The sequence below is a fragment of the Alternaria burnsii genome (assembly GCF_013036055.1).
Source record: "Alternaria burnsii strain CBS107.38 chromosome Unknown 752, whole genome shotgun sequence".
NCBI lineage: Eukaryota > Fungi > Ascomycota > Dothideomycetes > Pleosporales > Pleosporaceae > Alternaria > Alternaria burnsii.
The window spans coordinates 1207409-1224825 of record NW_024066114.1 but is presented as its reverse complement, the minus strand read 5'-3'; the positions used below and the strand labels follow the sequence as shown (position 1 = coordinate 1224825).

Here is a 17417-nt window from a genome sequence, read left to right as displayed (position 1 = left end):
GTTTTGCGACAGGAAGCGGCAACGAACAAGTTCGCGACGAAAGTATTAAAGTGGGTCCGCAAACTTGTATGCACAGGCCTCCGCACTACAAGGGTAGGTCGCGAGACAGGCCCTGGCTAAGAAAGGGCCCTCGAGGCGCGCCACTTGCTTGCCGAGCCGCGGGCTCTGTTTGTTCGCTGACATCGCATTTGCAGTTGCGTGCTTTTTCGTCGTCGTCGTCGTCGTCGTCGAGTCTCGCCCGGGTTTTCTATCACATCTACCACTCGTACCGTTGGTTGAATCGGGCATTGCCGATTGCAGGGACCTCCGTCGTTCCTCAGGTGCGCATGCGGGTCGCCATGCTCCATCTTCCAACTACAGATACGCGTTCAGATCATGCCGACACGTTAGCCTTCGTCGCCCCGCCTACATCACAACCCACATCGCTTTGATAGACACAGTCGCGCGCGACGCGTTGGGCGGACCGCAGCGGAGTTGATGGAAAAGGTGTACAGCGCAGTCTTTGGAGTGAAAATACGCCGCGAATACCACCTGAATGTCCCCTAGAGAGGAGCCGTCTCTCTAATGGAATTTCTCAGAACCTGTAATACGAATGCGCAAGCTATAGTACGTCTTGATGGAAGTGCGCGCCATCATGTGCTGACGATACACAGGGAGACTTTGAGGCTGTCGCATATCAAGCCTTCTCTATCACACGCACCACCACCCCCACTTCCTCGAGGACGCGCGACTGGAACACGTCCGAAGACATACGCGCAGTCGAAGCCCAGCTGCGACAGGACCTGCAACTAGTCGCGCAGGATGCATCTCGACCCTGGCTATGGCTGTTCAAGCCAACGACCGTCGACAAGCCAGAGCCGAACGATGCCGAACCCCCAGAGCTCGACGGCTATCGCCTGCACAGTATGTCGTCTTCGCTTCTTCCCAAAACACCCAGCTAACACGTGCTAGGCGAGCAGATAGGATGCACCAAGGCCATCGATCTAGTGCGACCCCCCATGCGCCCGGGCAATCCGAACACCACTGCCACCTCGACCCACTCCCCATCGACCACACAACCACAAAGAGGCCTACATGCTGGCAGCGCGAGGTCATCACAGGGCAGCAGTCAGCCTCAAGCAATCGATTCCCCTTCTCCACCCGATTGTTTCACTATCTATGAGCTCTTCACATCGTCTGTCATCGCACTCATCTCGTTCAACGTCGTCAAAGATTGCAACGTGACTGCCTTGAACTACCGCACATTTGTGTCCAAGGCTTGCAAACGAGCTGACGACGATCCATACGAGACTGAAGCGCCAGCTCCTGTGCATCGCCTTACTAGCGTGAATGTACATTGGGCAAGCTCAGGTACACTCCTAGTCTCGACTTACACTGACTACAAGACTGACATCCGCTGCATCGGCGGCATCTCGACACAAGCCGAAGAAAAGTGGCTCACTGGCAAATGCATACGGGTTGCTCCGAATGGCTTGCTCGCAACAATTTCGAGTTTTGATGATCCCCTTGATTCTATCATAGAGGAGATTGGTCTCCGTCACAGAAAGCGTACTAGACTCGCCACTCTGGAGCAAAGCATCGAGAGCTGGAAGTCAAGTGTCAAGCGTTGGTTAGGCTGGAAAGGTTATGCTTTGCCTGATCTGGAAAAGAAAAGCTCCTGGGTCAGAATACGTACGACCTTGACGAACAGCCCTACAGCCTCCAGCCCAGCTTTTGCAGGCCCAGATCGAGACGTCCTCTGGCCGCGCGCATTGTGTTTCTTTCACAGCTCAGAAGAACATGACATGACATCCGCAGACTCGACTGTTGGAGGACATAGTATGCTAAGATGGTATGAGACACCAGAATCCATGGGCTTCAAAGACCCACTTGATGCTGCACAAGAGTGGTTTCTGGGGAAACCGGACCGTGACAAGATTCTCGAGGCCAGACGGAAAGCGAAAAAGGCGGAGGAAGACTCCGCCCGTCGTAAAGACGAACAACAGAACCTGTTTCCGTCATCGCCACTAAACGCCCGTGGTGGAGCCTATGGTGACCTGCATGCTGTAGGCGGTGTCTACCCCACCCCTCCGGATGGGGTTGCTCCTGGCACTGCAGTATCCCACAGTGACACGCCGAGCGTGTCTGGTACAGTCCCCAACGTTATCCTAGCACCTGGAGGCAGCAACCCTGCCATCAATCTCTCAGCTCCACAGGCCGACACGAAAATGGACGAACAACAGATGCCTTTGACCTCTCCCGTCGTTCCATCCGCGCCGGACAACTTCAACGCATCCAATGGCAACGATGACCTGTTTGGTGACATGGACGAAGACGGGTATGGAGGTGATCGTATCAACGACGACGACTTCGACTTTTTTGATGAACCAGACGATAATGACGTTGACATGCTAGACGCACCCGCGCTACCTGAAACCAATGTAGTACCTACCGACGCTTCGCACGAACAAGAGTCTCAAGCCGCTGCTGATCATCCGCCTGACGAGGACTCCTCTGACCCCTTCGCTGCGCTCGAGAGCGCGTTAGCTACAGCCTCTGAGCCTGCCATGGATGTGGAGAAGGAAGACAAAGGCAAGCAGCCAATGACCACGGAAATGCCCTTGATCGAAAGCCCCGACCTGTCTGATGAGAAACCGGTTGCTCCAATAGCTAAAGCAAAGGTTTCGTTCCCCAAAGAGCCTACTCCACCACTAAGCCCTAGCGCAATTTCCAAGGCACTGCAGCCATCTCCGCCCAAGAAGTTAGCATCGCACACTCGACCAAATCAACCTGCGGACACAAAAAATAATGCTCATTTCAGTCCAGTGGTTTTCAGTCGGAAGATGAGTTTGTCTGATGCAAAGTACCAAGACGGACGATTCAGCACACATCGCCCTGTGGACAGTGTCAGTCAAAACTCATCCAGCCTTAGTCCCGGTCCCAGGCCCGTTGTAACGCAGACCAAAAGTCTGAGAGACATCCCTCTGCTCTCGAAGCTGCGTATCACTGTGGGTGCCGCATCTACGAATCAAATACCAGAGATTGCATCTCTTGCTCGAGCAGCTAGTGAGGACTCAGATTCCAGTGATACATCAGACGAATCCGATGAAGATTCTGGAGAGGAAGAGGAAGTGAGAACGACACCCGCAGCCATCATAGGCGGCCTCACCATGCCCGCAAAGAGAAAATTACAGAGTGACGGTAACGCTACACCGCTATCTGTAACGTCATTTGCGGATTCCATGGGAGGCGACTGGCATGACTTGCACGGTCTGCAACTTGATGAGTTGAATCTGACCAGTTTCGAGCCAAGTCTATGGGACTGGTCCTTGGTCCACTTTCCTTCTCCAGTGGAACGCCGTACAGCTGGCGCGCGCTACAGTCTTCCTTCTCTGCATGCGAGCCCCGCTCAAATGCCTGATACCCCCACTTCTCAGCCTGAAATGAGTTATGAAGTTTCAGAAGAAAAGCCTTTGAGCGCCAAGGACAGTATTTCCATCACGCAAATCGTGACAGATCAGATTGTAAAGACCACACTCGATCTCTTAGGAGAGGATTTACCCTTTGAGAAGGATCCTGTCAACGAAGCAATAGCAGAGACGCGCTGGCACACGGTCATCAAAGAGATCTTCCCAGCGGCTGCAGAGTGTGACCTGCCTACTCTTGCAGGTGTGCACGAAGTTTTCCAGGACTATGCTGCCCTAGCAAAAGCACAGCAAAGGCCAGCCGCGCGAAAGAACGACGGACCAGCTGTGACTGGGAGCCATCTGTATCAAATCAATGCACCGTTCTTGAGGGTGCGCCGCGCAGAAACGCATTGGGACTTGCTTCCTCCTGCAGTAGCTTTTTGGGAACCTTTAGGATTGTCACCCATCAGTTCACCCAAAAATGTCGTTCCATTCTGCATTTACCCACATAGCGATGCTCTCAGACCTTGCCTAGAGAACTTTTTGCTCAACCTTCAGCTTGCCTACGACAGCTGCAAGCTTGGTACACACAGTCGAGTCGAGACGGTTGTCGAGTTTGAAGGTGGTCTTGTACCTGTGAGGGCAAGCTCAACCGTCACACCAGCGGAGTCATTCAAGCTCCTTAAAGAGACTTGCGTCCAACTTGGAAAGCTTCTTGCCATACAGCATGCGAAGATACGCGAACAGCAAGATTCGAAGATTGATGCGTTTGTTATCTACATGGTTGATCCCTTCGGCGGCCCATCCGCGTTGTGGGAGCTGTGTTCGGCTTTCTGGTCACTCTTTCAGGCTTACGGTCAAGGATCACCAGGACGACCGGACCAGCCTCAGAAGCCAGATCTTGTGCTTCAGGTCGTCCCGATGAAGTACATAGCTTCTTTCGACACTCCCGTCATCCTGGATCCTTCTACGTATTTCGGCCTTGCACGAGAAATTTATGACCGATGCCCGCCAAGTGCACCTAGTGGAGACAAGACATGCCTCAGCATATATGCAGCGCCTGCTTTTCATCTCGAGGAGACACTTCCACGCAACATACCATTCAAGCTTATCTCCGAGCCGGCTCAGGATCTGCTTCGAGAAAACACGTACATGCACCTGGGCTACGCGATCAGTCTCGATGGCACGTGGGTGACAGCAGCTTGGACTGATAGCTGCGGCAAGTCGCAAGCAGTCGTCTCGTATCACTTAGGTACACGCATGTTCCGAGAGGTCGCGAAAGAAATCTGGCAGACCACTATCGAGATTTTACAGTCAAGGCGTGTCAACTGGCGTGTCTGCATTGCTAAAGCTGGGGTTTTGGAAAGAGAGGAATTAGAGACCTGGGTTTTTCTAATCTCATGTCCAACGCAGATCAACGTATTCGTCACGTTACTCACAGCGATAGATGCGGATCCTCCGTACAAGTTTACGCCAACCATGACAGGGCCAAGCACGGCTATTGGTGGAAGTACAAATACCCCAGAATCCACACCCCAAGCTGGCGTCTCCCCCTCCGATCTGGGACCAGGTCTAACACCCGCCGCAACACCTTCCGCCGACCCTTCCGCCACGGACCCGTCCGCAGACCCTGAAGCGCGCTTAATCGACATCACAGACGAAACATGGGGCGTAATCCTTGCTCATCGCCTCCACAACACACAATCCACAACCCAATTCAGCCCTGCCCTTATATCCGGTCTCCTGGTCAAGCGCGGAGAAACCCAACAAACACGCAACAGCATCTCACACCCAATCCCCGATCCGGAACCAGGTCCTATAGTTGTGGCAGTAAACTTCCTCTGGATCGGTGCCGTAGGCTCAACACGCGCGGCATCCTCCCCCTTTCCACCACCGTCTTCTGCTAGTACCCCGTCCGCTGCATCCGCATCCTCAGATCTCCCTAGCCCGGGCGCGTCTACCTTGCCAAACCCGTATGCTAGTAACCCGGGCACGCCGCAGAGCCCGGGACCAGCCCAGGATGCGGGACAGAGAAGTACAACGAGTCTTATGTGGACGCCCACGCCGCAGACTAGAACGACAGCCGAAGGCTTGTTAAAGGAGGTGCTGGGACAGTTTAGAGCGTTGGGGTTGTTGGCGAAACTTAGAGGGATGAGGGGAACGAGGAATGGGACGTTGCCTTGGCATGTTGTTGCTGCTAAGAGGGGGGTTGAGGGTTTGAGTAGAATTGGTGGAGCGGTTTGAGATTTGTTTATTGGAGTTTTGGGGTTTGACTTTTGGTGATCCGGGGTGTCTGGGTTTGGGGATCTGCATATACCGAGTCTAGCATAGCGTTTGTTATATTTGGGTGATTGTTTTATGGAGTGAGATATCACAATGGTGGTTGGTTTTGTATGTTTCCCAAGGGCATCGTTATCGATTCAGCGCTTTTCGGCTATGTAGCATAATACTATGATCACTCATAATCATTCACTATTCACCCTGTTTGTAAATTCAAATATCCATTACAACATTACCAATTGTCTACCTTGCTTCTAGCCCTCAATACCCAAATGATCAACCTGCTTCACGCTCTTACCTTGCTTACTCTCCTGTCCCACGCCACTCTCCTTTGTTTTCAAACTAGACTGTTGTGCATTTCCAGCTGCGAAAGCACTTCCACGACCGCCAGCTGCCGCATTCGCCATACCTGGTTTGGCTGTTAGCAGATACTAAGAGAGATGAGATGAGATGAGCAAGTACCTTTGTCATGTTTATCTTCGGTAGTGGTAGACGAGCCATCAGCATTCTGATGCGTAGTTTTCTTTTGCTTCGAGGAAAAGGCCCCAGAGAGGGCGCCGAAGATGTTGAGGTTTAAACCAGCCTGTGGACATATTGGCATTAGTTCATGTGGAAAGGACCTTGGAGAAAAGAATCATAGGGAGATGAACGTACAGAGGCATTAGCACTGGCATGATGTTCTTGCACTTCTCTGCTCCCCGCAGCTTGACTTTGCTGCTGCACCTGTTGCTTGGAGGCTTCTTGCTTTGATACGGCTTGTGTCATGTTGGAATATTGCAGATGATTTATTCTTTCTTAGAAATATGGGGTCTTCAACTGGTATTGCGATCGAGATGTATGTTATTAGTGACTTTTGGAAAAATTGCGAGGCTGGTAACGGAGGAAGCCCCGCGGACCCGGCGGTACTGCATCCTTTGTACATGTGCCTTCCAAGGTTGGTGTTGAGGTTTGAGTCGTATGACGTCATAGCTATGAGCGGAAGGCTGGGGTGAGGAGCAGGTTTTAGCATGAACAGACGCAGGGTCTAGGATTCGTTACAGTACAGGGATAGCGTTTGATATAGGGCCGAACAAATGCATGTAAAGTATATTGGAAAGGGTCCAAGAATCCGATGTGGGGTGCCTTTTAGTTCAACAGTGCTTCTACTATGTTGTCCCAGAAACCTAAATCGTAGACATTCTCCACCGCTGCCAGATTCCATACTCGTTCAAAGCTGTCTTCTTTGGCTACCGACTTGATGCGACTCGGGAGAGTTTTGGGTGGTTGGCCCGTTCGGGTGCGGATGAGTATGTGTCTGCTTTCTAACGGCCAGGTTGTTGGGGGTTCTTCGTCTTCTGGCGGGGTTTCTGGAGGGGTTGGGAAGGGCGAAGTTGATGAAGAGGAATGCGCTGAGGCGGGTACATGGTTGTGCGCGGGCGATGTTGAGCGGTACTCTTGCATGGTATCCTCCCGTCTGTGCCCCAGGAACACAACACCGTCCGCCATGTCGTCTCGCCAGTCAGCCCACTTGCCGCTCTCATTCGTGGTCATGCCAGCCCAAATCAGATAGACGTGGTATGCGAGTAAACCTAGTGGAAGTGGCCATGTGAGAAGAGCTAGTAACCCAACTCCAGATCCACGAACCCCTCCCATGTCGAGGTAGATGGTCACATAGATGAGAAAGTAGTGGGTTTTCTTATCGAACCAACCAAACCAGCTGTTTGCATCTACGCCATTTTTGGGTTTATATCTATACCATGCTTCATATTTCGAGTGGTGCTTGTTGACTAGTGGTGAAAGGGCGTAGTAAGCCAGATATGCTCCGTAGGCAATCAGTACACCAGTCGACAGCAACAAGGCTAGGAACCACTTATAGTTCCCTCTTCCTAGACAGTTGTTGACCCATATGCAATGGTGATCCATTCTTGACACGCATGTCTTGCATATACTGCAATGCTTGCTCCTTGCCGGCTTCAAGAACTTGCACGTCCGGCACGGTGTTCCTGGATAGTACAACACCCTGTCATATGGGTAGTGTCGCATCTGCTCGGCATGGTTGAGCGAGTTGATATATGTCTGGCTGTTTCTCTTTGCGCTAAGATACAAAAAGACGTATGGTTGTGGCAGCAGAAAGAAGACCAGAAGCTTATGGGACGGTCGAAGGAGGTGCCAAACAGTAGGCAGGAATAGCGTCGCGCATGCAGTTACGAGGCCGAGGAAGAATATGACGACCAGCGGGTGTTTATCATGCATGAGGTAGTTGCCCAGGCGGAAACCGCCGTTTGTGATGCGGCCATTTGTGAGGGCGAGGTCGAGTTTGCGGAACACGGATGGGATATGGATGAGGAAAAGGCGGTTGAGAAAACCTATAGGAGTGTTTCTAAATGCGTTAGAGCAATGGCTGTGACTAGAGGAACAAGTGTGAATACCTGAAAGCCGGCAGTCGTCCGAAGAAAGCTATGAACGTGACTAGGGACACTGTAATGGTGAAGATGATGATGGTGCGCGCGACTGTCATGATGAAAGGAGTCTAGAGGCGATACTATGCATGGTGGAACACAGGAACAAGATGCGACTCGAAGCTACAATCGCATCATCATGTCGTGGCTTTGTCTCGTTGATCCATTCACGCACATGACAGCGCGCAAGAGATGGATAGGACTGAGTAGCCGCGGCCGCCAAGCGACCCCGCGTGAATCAAGCGGCCCATGTGAGCACGCGTCGCAACTCAGCCAACGCGTCGTTCCTCTCCCTTCACCCGCGCCTCGAACCAACAACACCAACCCACTATGGCTGGGCCGACCGTATACAAGCATGTCGCCCAAGACTTGGACTTCAGTTCGGGGGCGGGGATATTTGCGGGCAACAAGTTTTGGGTTGCGCAGCGCGTGCCGTCCCGCTCTCGGCTGCTGGACGACATAAAGGCCAACGGTGGAGAGATTGTACAACTGGAGAAGATGGCAGACTATCGGATCGCGGACCATTTCAGACCCACTACCTGTGCACCAGGAACGATATCGTACACATTCGTAGAGAAATCTATCAAACATGGAGAGCTTCAAGATCCCGCAGACCACCGAGCGGGACCACCGTTAGGTGAGGCGCGTGAACCTGCATCTGTCTACCGACCCACGAAGAGTGGAAGGGCAGCGTATACCGCAGAAGAGGACAGGATACTCTACAAATGGGTGCGTGACGCCCAAGAGGCTGGTGCCCAGATTGGTGGAAATGAAGTATACATGCAGCTAGAAGCCAAGGTATGCATCAACAAAGAACCGTTTCTGAATCTGGTCGCTAACGAGCCCCAGTACCCCCGACATACATGGCAGTCGTGGCGCGATCGCTATCATAAGCAACTGAAGAATCGTCCACCCTCCGCTTTCAACATACCTGACAACGCTCCCCCGTCTCCGCCTTCCGATCAATCAAACGAACGTATGCCTCCTGCTCCAGTCTCCCCTATGCCCACCAAACAGAAAACACCTAAAACAGGGCAGACTTCAAATACGAAAAACCTTATTCGGAAAGGCAAATCGAAATCGAAAAGTGACTACAGCGTACAAGAACTGGAGGGCATCTTCACGGTAGATGACTGGCTAGAGCTGTATGCTTTCGCAGACCTTATCGATGATTCGAAAGGAACGGATGAATACGACACTACTTGGGCTCAATGGGCTGAATTCAAAGGTGAACAGACTGGTGAGCAGTGGCAACAGTATTATGAGAAGGTGGTCTACCCGCAATGGTTGGCTGATCCAGTTTCAAAAAGAGAGAAAATCAAGAGGCAGGTGGAACGGAAACACGATGAAGCACGCGCGAGTGAAAGTCAACCAGTCACGAAAGATCCCTTGGATTCTTTGAAGAACTCAGCGAACATTGCGTCAGAAATCAAGGCGCCGTCATCATCAACTGCCCATCCGGAATCTTCGAACTTTTACGAAGATCAGATGGAAAGGTTTACAAAGCGACTGCGAGAGAACGATTTCGCAGAGCAGGAAGAAGAGACGCGGCTAGCGCCTCCTACCAAACGGCGAAAGAGTGAAAGCGCAACGCCTACACGAGAAGATTTAGTGGAATCAGATAAAGAAGCCGGCACACAGCACCAGCCTGTCGAGATATCATCTGCTGAGAGCTCTCAGTCGACTTCACATTCGGAGGACGCTGAAGCGCTGATGCAAGAGCAGATTCGATCAGAAGCGCTCGATTCAGGGGACGACGACGCTACTATGGTCAACTTGGAAGAGGACCCCGAAGAGAAAGAGGTGGAGAGCATAGAATCAGATGATTTTCCGGATACTGATCAATTACATCCGCCGCCTCCAACAGACGATGTCGTCAGCGACGATCTACCTTCAAACACACCCACACCACGTGCCGCGCGCCAGAAGGTGTCCTACTTCGACACTCAAGCCATCCTCTCGCCGACACAAGACAGCTTATCAAGACCACATGACTACGCCTACGGTACAAAGCTCCATCAGAGACAGCGGTCCTCATCGCCCTTCCAACAACTAGAATCCGATGCTTCCACGACCCAGTCCTTGGAAGAGTTCCGCCGGTCCCTCCAGGAAGAGGAAGACCCCGACCAGACTCTTTACACTCGGGCACCCCCACAACCACTCCGCCTATCCTCATCACCTGCCCCATCTTCAGCGTCCTCAACATCCACAGGCTCGGGAGACCCCGATCCACCCCTTACAGGAGACGAGATTGACGAGTTTTATGAAGACCGAAACGAAGAGGGATGGTCTAATGATTACATCAGTAAAGCACTCAAACGTACGCGGATGCGTCCAGAACTAGCAGTCAGAGTCCTTGAGGCATGGAAAGACGGGAATCCTCTGCCGAAAGCAAGAGGCATCTGGAGCATTGAAGACGATGTCGCTGTAGAGAGTGGTGATGGATTCGAGCTGGCGATGCTAGCGAAGAAACATTCGCTAGACGGATGGGGCGGGATCACGGAGAGGTTGTTATTTCTGGAGGCTTATCGGAGCTACAATTAGCTCAGGTCAGTATAGAGCTTTGACTCGTTGTCTTTCAGTAAACGACAGTGAGATGTTTTGCGGCCTTTCGTGACATTGGACAGGGCGTTCATATATACCCTTAGCGCAGCATAGTACCTAGGTACTGTTTCTCCTTATAACGCAGTTTCAACGAAGATATCTTGTGGCTTTGTCGCCCATCATAGTTTCATGAACGATTTCTACCTATTAGAGTGTACTTATGTCGCCAGACTCTTGAGGTGTGGCAATGGGGCTGTGTGTGGCTTTTGTGTGAGAAATGACTACACTGCAGGTAACATACATGGTAATCGCTGCGATCTGTACGACACTAAACTCGGCCCCCACCCCAAGAGGGGCCAGAGACCTCCGCTTATGCGACCGCGCGCACACAGATAAACCCAGACCGGAGAAGAGCACTAGAAGAAGTGCAGGTGGCCTTAACTCGATGCTTACCGATCAAGCTTTGCCGCCGAGCCGTTTCTTCTTGCAACCAGCTTATGCACAGCAACGGCGATGCACCGAAATTTTGGGCTGTGACAACATCCTCCAGTTTCATGTAATGCAGTAAGGCAAACTACAGATAAGCGTACAGCGTTTTATATCTGTAACATGAGCTGACCTGTGGACGCGTTACTCGTTCTACCATTCAGACTTACAGCGGGTACTTCTCTTCAACCTCTCGCGGATGCCTAGCATTACCTATTGTCTTCGCACATTCAACGTTCACGAATGCTCGCACCTGGAATGCGACCATACTACATCTTCCGTACCTGGAAATGGGAGTTACTTGCTCTCGTACTGGCGATCGGCCTGATTAGCGCCATTACCGCCCTCCTTGCGATATATGACGGTAAACCGGCACCTCATTGGGGGTTTCGCCTCAACTTCAATGCACTGCTCGCTCTCCTGTCAACTATTCATCGCGCTATGGTGGTCGTAATTGTTTCCCAGGTCATCTCACAAAGGAAGTGGGAGTGGTTTGGAGGAGGTCGCACTCGCCCCTTGGCCGACTTGCAGCAATTTGACTCTGGAAGCCGTGGCAGCTTTGGTGCTCTGCTCCTTATACCAACCGTTTTACGGAAGGATGTGGTGACGCTGATTGCTGCAATTGTCCTGCTCGCCTCTTTTCTGGTAGGCCCATTCGTTCAACAGGCCAGTCGAACGTCAGAGTGCTCGTTTCCTGCACTGGGGATGAATGCGTCAATCCCTTTTGCTCACTATGTTCCTCGGAGCGGTGGCTATTACAATACAGCTGAATCACCTACAATGGAATTTGGTATACCGACACCTGACATTGCCGCAGCCATTCTGTCTAGCATCATGGCTCCCGAAGGCGTGGAAAACCAGATCAACCCTAGTTGCAGCTCAGGCAACTGTACGTTCCCGGAAGGTGACCCAGAAGGACCTCAAACTGGAAACATCGGCGACGATAACCTTGTGTCATACTCCACAGTTGGGATGTGCAACGTTTGTGCTGATGTCGTCTCTCTTGTTACTGCTAAGGGCTTGGACGCGACAACGAACGAGACTCGCTACACACTACCCAACGGCTTCAATTTCACTTACGACAGACCTCAAATTGGCACCAAGGTGGCCGAAATTTGGCCGACTGAAGACCTTGAATGGATGGCAGACCTGTTTACGCCAGAACTAAGGGCTGCATCTAGATGGGCCTATATCAACGCCACTTTCATGGGAAGAGGGAGAGGTGCCATTCAAGATAATGCCAACTTGACTGCAGTCATGTGTAGTTTATACCCTTGTCTACGTACATACACTGTTTCTATTACCAACAATCAGCTCGACGAAAGAGAGATTCGATCAGACATTTTACAGGCTGATACAAGAGGTCAAGAATCCAATCCTAATGGAATCAAGAGCTGGAGTAGTTTGAACAACCCATATTATCACTACACAACGGTCAGAGCTCCATGCCGTATTGGAGAGAACGTTTACGACAAGGAAACCATGTCCTCCCTACCTAATGCAACCAACTTGACTCTGTACAGTCTTGCTAATACTACGGGAGACGATTCCACATCTTACCGATACGAATACCGAAATGTTTCAGCCCCCGAGCAATGCATATACCGACAGAACGCGCAATTCGTGCAGGCAATTTCGAGTGTATTTCATAACGAAATCTTTGTTGGAGACTGTAATCTCTTAACAGGTCTGAAATGCTACAAGCACAACTACGAGAAAAACGCTGGCATGCTTACAGACCTTGGCGCTGGCGCTGTACTGCGGACGTTGTTCAACAATGGTGCAATGCATTTCGATGATGTCAATCGCTGGTTCAACTCATTCACGAATGCCATGACCAACCGGTTCAGGTTTGAATACGGCACCAATCCTTTCAACGACACAATACGTAGCGCTCTTCTTTCTGATAGAGGCCTGGATCCTTCTTTAAGTAAAGATCTCCCATCGGGTCTAGCACAGGGCTTGGCGTGGCAGACGACTACATGCATTGCTATGCACATCTACTGGCTTCTGTTGCCTGTCATTCTCACTTTCGTCACGGTTCTTCTCTCAGTTTGGACGATAATTGCCAACTGGCGCCACCGTCACGATAGGCCAGTGTGGAAGGAAAGCATCCTACCACTAATCTTTTACGGCCACAGGATCGAATCTACAGATATAGGTGCTTTCGCTGCTCGCTCGCCTAGAAACGAAGTAGCAGACAATATAGAAATGACTCACCGAGGTAATCACCGGCAGCCGAACGATACGAGTGATGAGGAGGACCGTCTGGTGCACGAAGAAGGAAAGTTGATGGAGGCAAGTGAAATGATGGAAATCAGCAAGAACATACCAGTCACCTTCCGATGGCCCAACAGCGCAGAGACGACATCGACGGCTGCTCTGCAGCAGGAAAAGCTTTGGCTGAGACGACGGAAACCACAGGCTGTAGAAGCCGACTCGCTACTTGGAGGAAATCAAGATTCACTGCATCCCACTTCGAAACTAAGCGCCATCTCTACGGACACTTTCGAGATGGACATACATAGTGAGCAGCCGCAGCATGTCTCGAGGCCTACGATGGCGTATGGGCGATTGTGATATACATGAATGCGTTCTGTGTTTTCTATTGTTATTGTACGATAAATGAAGAATCAAAGTCTAGCAAAACTACGTTTGTGGGTTTGGAACATCAGACGCAACCTTGCAAAACCAAAGACATCAACTTTGGGGATACAAAAGTTTCCTACATCCGTGCTTCCGCAATGCCCAGTAGCCCGAAGGCAGATAATCGTATGTCGACGATTGTCTCATGACTTACCGTCTAGTGCATCTAGTGCATGTAATGCATGTCGAAGAAATGTAAGAATGCGAATGTCGATAATTAATTTATATCAGAATGTAACATGGTCGAAGTCTACGACAGCGAGTCACATCTGCAGAAATCTACCACAAAATTGCAACTCACCTGTGACAATGCGTAGCAGATGATGACAATGCTAATGCTCTCTCTCATCCAGTCGATCCGGCAGTCGCACAGAAATCCCTTGATGGCGGTTAGAAGCATGACAAGTGCATCTTGGAGAAAAGCGTACATGTTCTGATTGGACTGTCTCAAAGCTCACATGCCCGAATGGGGCACTCAAAATCGCCAGTTGTTGTACAAATACCGCGGAGTCGCGGTAGTCTTCGCATGAGTCCTGCAGTAAGCCGAACCTTTTGGGAATCTAGACACACCTTAACGCCAATTTCCGGGGGTAATTACCAGCCGCCGCCTCTCCTGCCACCACGACGGCCTCCTCGTCCGCCACGGAAGCCGCCACCACCATATCCGCCTCCTCCCCAGCCTCCCCCGCCGCCTCGGTCCATGTCGCCGCCCGAGGAAGAGTAGTTGTTGCGGCTCGGTGGCGCGCGGTCCTTGAGTTCCTTGGTTAGGCTTTCGTAGGACTTGCGCATTTGAGCGTAGCCAAGATGCATCTTGCCGTAGAAATGGTCTGCTAGACGCCGATCATTATCGAGACGGCTAAGATACGCACCGCAAACGTCGCAGACTTGGAGCTTCTGATGACCGGATGGTCCTCCAGTATCTGACAGAGCCCGGAGCTCCCTCTCGCGCTCTTCTTTCTCGGCTTTCTTGTAACGGACTTTGGTGAACTCTTGTACGGCCATGTTAACCATACCTTCTTCGCCCATGATCTGGATCTCGAGCATGCCGGCGTCGATGGATTTGGTAAGTTCATTTATCGCTTTGAGCTGTCCACTGTTAGCCGTGGAGCAGAATCGAAAGCCGCAGTTACTCACGAGAGCATTGGTTTGCCGGATCTCTTCGGGCGTCTTCTCCAAGCGACGCTGGGCAGTGTCTATCTTGCGGTTGCAGCTGTCAATGTGATGCTGCATATCGCGCATGTAATCAAACTCGAAGCCCCACCTGCGCTTCTGGTCCGCGTCTGCCTCCTGGTACTCCGTCTTGAGCGCCTCGTTGTGGACCTTGGAACAGGGACCCAGTTCGTTCTTGGTGTTGGTGAAGAGATCATGGGGGCAGTTGCCTACGAGATACGAGCGACAAACTTTGGGGTCGGTGATGCTGAGTTGGGGCGCGCGCTGGTCGGTTCCGCTCATGAGCTGTTCGCCCATAAGCTGCTCTGTAGTCGCGTTAGCATATGACATGTGATAGTGGGAAGAGAACCAGAGAGCCTACCAAGCAGCCTGCGCGTCTCTGCGGCGGCCATGATGTGTATATTACGGTATTGCGCGGTTGGGTCGTGATGTGGAGAGCTTGGAGGTGAGTGATAGCCAAAAGAAATCGCGACCGCGGCAATGCCAAGTACTCACGTCAGCTGGCCAATCACATGTGGGGCGCCTTCACTTCACACGTTGGCCGCGGCATCCAACACGCATCGTCAGTCGCTAAGGACACCTTTCGCGTAGAGAGCGCTACAATGCTGCGATGCTCTCGTCTTCTTACCTTCTTTTGTTCAATGCCTTGATTGCATTCGTCTCTGCAGCTGCCGACTACAGCGAGCGACTCTTGCTTCGGCCCCTTCCCCAGGACACTCTTCTGGCCTCTTTCAATTTCCGAAGCAACGAAAGCGCGCACGCGTTCGAACAGCAAAACTTTCGATACTTTCCGCGATCTTTTGGACAGATCTTGCAACATGCGCACACGAGGGAACTACATTTGAGGTTCAGTGTTGGACGTTGGGATGCCGAGAATTGGGGACAGCGGCCATGGAACGGGGCAAGAGAAGGAGGCACTGGTGTCGAGCTGTGGGCGTGGGTAGAGGCTGACACTGAAGAAGAGTATATGAATCGCATCAAATGGACAAAGAATTCATACTGATTGACCTAGAGCATTTGCACGATGGTTGAAGCTGACCAACGCTCTGTCGGGCCTCTTTTGCGCCTCTATCAACTTTATCGATGCTACCAAGACGATACGGCCGGTCATGTCATTCGATCCTGAAGGTCAGCACGGTAACTCATCCAATCTCCATCTACTCCACGGCACGCTGCCTCACGAAGTCGTCTGCACGGAGAACCTTACACCCTTCCTCAAGTTACTACCTTGCAAGGGCAAGGCAGGTGTGTCCAGCTTACTGGACGGACACAAGCTGTTTGATGCTTCGTTTCAGACTATGGCTATCGATGTGCGCCCAACATGTGAACAAGGTAGTTCCAGCTGTTCGATTGAGATGGAGCAAAGCGTGGACATGGTCTTGGACATTGCGAGAGCCAAGCGTCCAAGAGACAACCCGATTCCACGACCTCTGCCGATCAGCCAGATGGAATGCGATACATCCAAGCCGTACAATGGCCACGATACTTGTTACCCTCTGAACAAGGGTACTGAGCCCGGCTGGACACTGGAAGAGGTCTTTGGAAGACCACTTAGGGGAGCATGTCCGTTGGCAGACCAAGCTGAGGGGGAGGCAAACAATGTATGCATCAACACACCACCGGAACGTACACTCGAAGTCAAGACAACAGGTGAATTCACCGAGTCAAGACTAGCATCAGACACGCTCCGATGCTACAAGCTTCCCACCGGCGCAGACTTCGACCTTGTCCTACCCGAACAGAAGATGATGACTGGCCTTGTCCGCCCTGATCCTCTCATTTTCGCCGCCAGGTCTATAAACGGCCATGGCCAGGAACGGGGTAGCACACAGTCAATCATCAAGAATCCGTCCACCACCAATGCCGTTGAGATAGTATATCTAGAGTCTCTACCATGGTTCATGAAACCCTACCTGCATACTCTCCAAGCCCGCGTCGACACCACAGACAAAAGCCCCATCAAGGAGACCTACTATCGACCAGCTGTTGACCGCGAGCGCGGCACCCACCTCGAATTGCGCTTGGTCATCCCACCAAGCTCTACCCTCACTCTAACCTACGATTTCGAGAAAGCGATTCTACGTTACACAGAGTACCCACCAGATGCGAATCGAGGCTTCGACGTCGCACCTGCTGTCATCCGTATCCTTTCTCCCGACTCAGGAGACAACAAGGGAATCTATGTTCGCACTACTTCGCTACTTCTCCCCCTTCCAACACCAGATTTCAGTATGCCGTATAACGTCATCATTTTGACCAGTACTGTCATGGCGCTGGGCTTTGGCAACATCTTTAATTTGCTTGTTCGCCGCTTTGTGGGTGTGGATGAGGTGCCTAACATGGGTGCTGGGGGGCTTAAAGGGATCGTTCTGGGTAAGGTGGCTAGGCTCAAGGGTTTGCTAGGAAGAGGGTGAGAGTTTGCTGTTAAATGATATTCAAAACTCACACATATCGTTGTTCTCTAATT

The 17417-nt window shown here is 51.7% G+C and overlaps 6 protein-coding genes across 6 annotated transcripts; 4 read left to right on the top strand and 2 right to left on the bottom strand.

Annotated features, from left to right (window-relative positions):
* Nucleotides 1–564: 564 nt before the first annotated feature.
* Nucleotides 565–5630, top strand: GT037_006503 (uncharacterized protein; the record flags this gene model as incomplete). The annotated part of the gene is made up of 3 exons (XM_038931550.1): nt 565–606; nt 654–903; nt 952–5630. 3 exons carry the CDS (start codon nt 565–567, stop codon nt 5628–5630), a joined length of 4971 nt encoding a protein of 1656 aa, XP_038786047.1.
* A 290-nt stretch (nt 5631–5920) lies between these two features.
* GT037_006502 (palmitoyltransferase swf1) lies at nt 5921–8163 on the bottom strand (the record flags this gene model as incomplete). The annotated part of the gene is made up of 4 exons (XM_038931549.1): nt 5921–6075; nt 6129–6249; nt 6870–8025; nt 8075–8163. 4 exons carry the CDS (start codon nt 8161–8163, stop codon nt 5921–5923), a joined length of 1521 nt encoding a protein of 506 aa, XP_038786046.1.
* Nucleotides 8164–8434: 271 nt separating this feature from the next.
* GT037_006501 (uncharacterized protein) lies at nt 8435–10648 on the top strand (the record flags this gene model as incomplete). The annotated part of the gene is made up of 2 exons (XM_038931548.1): nt 8435–8902; nt 8954–10648. The coding sequence occupies 2 exons, from the start codon at nt 8435–8437 to the stop codon at nt 10646–10648; spliced, it is 2163 nt and encodes a 720-aa protein (XP_038786045.1).
* A 729-nt stretch (nt 10649–11377) lies between these two features.
* On the top strand, nt 11378–13714 carry GT037_006500 (uncharacterized protein; the record flags this gene model as incomplete). Its single annotated transcript, XM_038931547.1, has 1 exon — nt 11378–13714. One exon carries the CDS (start codon nt 11378–11380, stop codon nt 13712–13714), a length of 2337 nt encoding a protein of 778 aa, XP_038786044.1.
* A 660-nt stretch (nt 13715–14374) lies between these two features.
* Nucleotides 14375–15342, bottom strand: GT037_006499 (u1 snrnp-associated protein usp106; the record flags this gene model as incomplete). The annotated part of the gene is made up of 3 exons (XM_038931546.1): nt 14375–14866; nt 14915–15255; nt 15312–15342. The coding sequence occupies 3 exons, from the start codon at nt 15340–15342 to the stop codon at nt 14375–14377; spliced, it is 864 nt and encodes a 287-aa protein (XP_038786043.1).
* A 218-nt stretch (nt 15343–15560) lies between these two features.
* GT037_006498 (gpi transamidase component gpi16 precursor) lies at nt 15561–17364 on the top strand (the record flags this gene model as incomplete). Its single annotated transcript, XM_038931545.1, has 2 exons — nt 15561–15913; nt 15963–17364. 2 exons carry the CDS (start codon nt 15561–15563, stop codon nt 17362–17364), a joined length of 1755 nt encoding a protein of 584 aa, XP_038786042.1.
* Nucleotides 17365–17417: the final 53 nt, after the last annotated feature.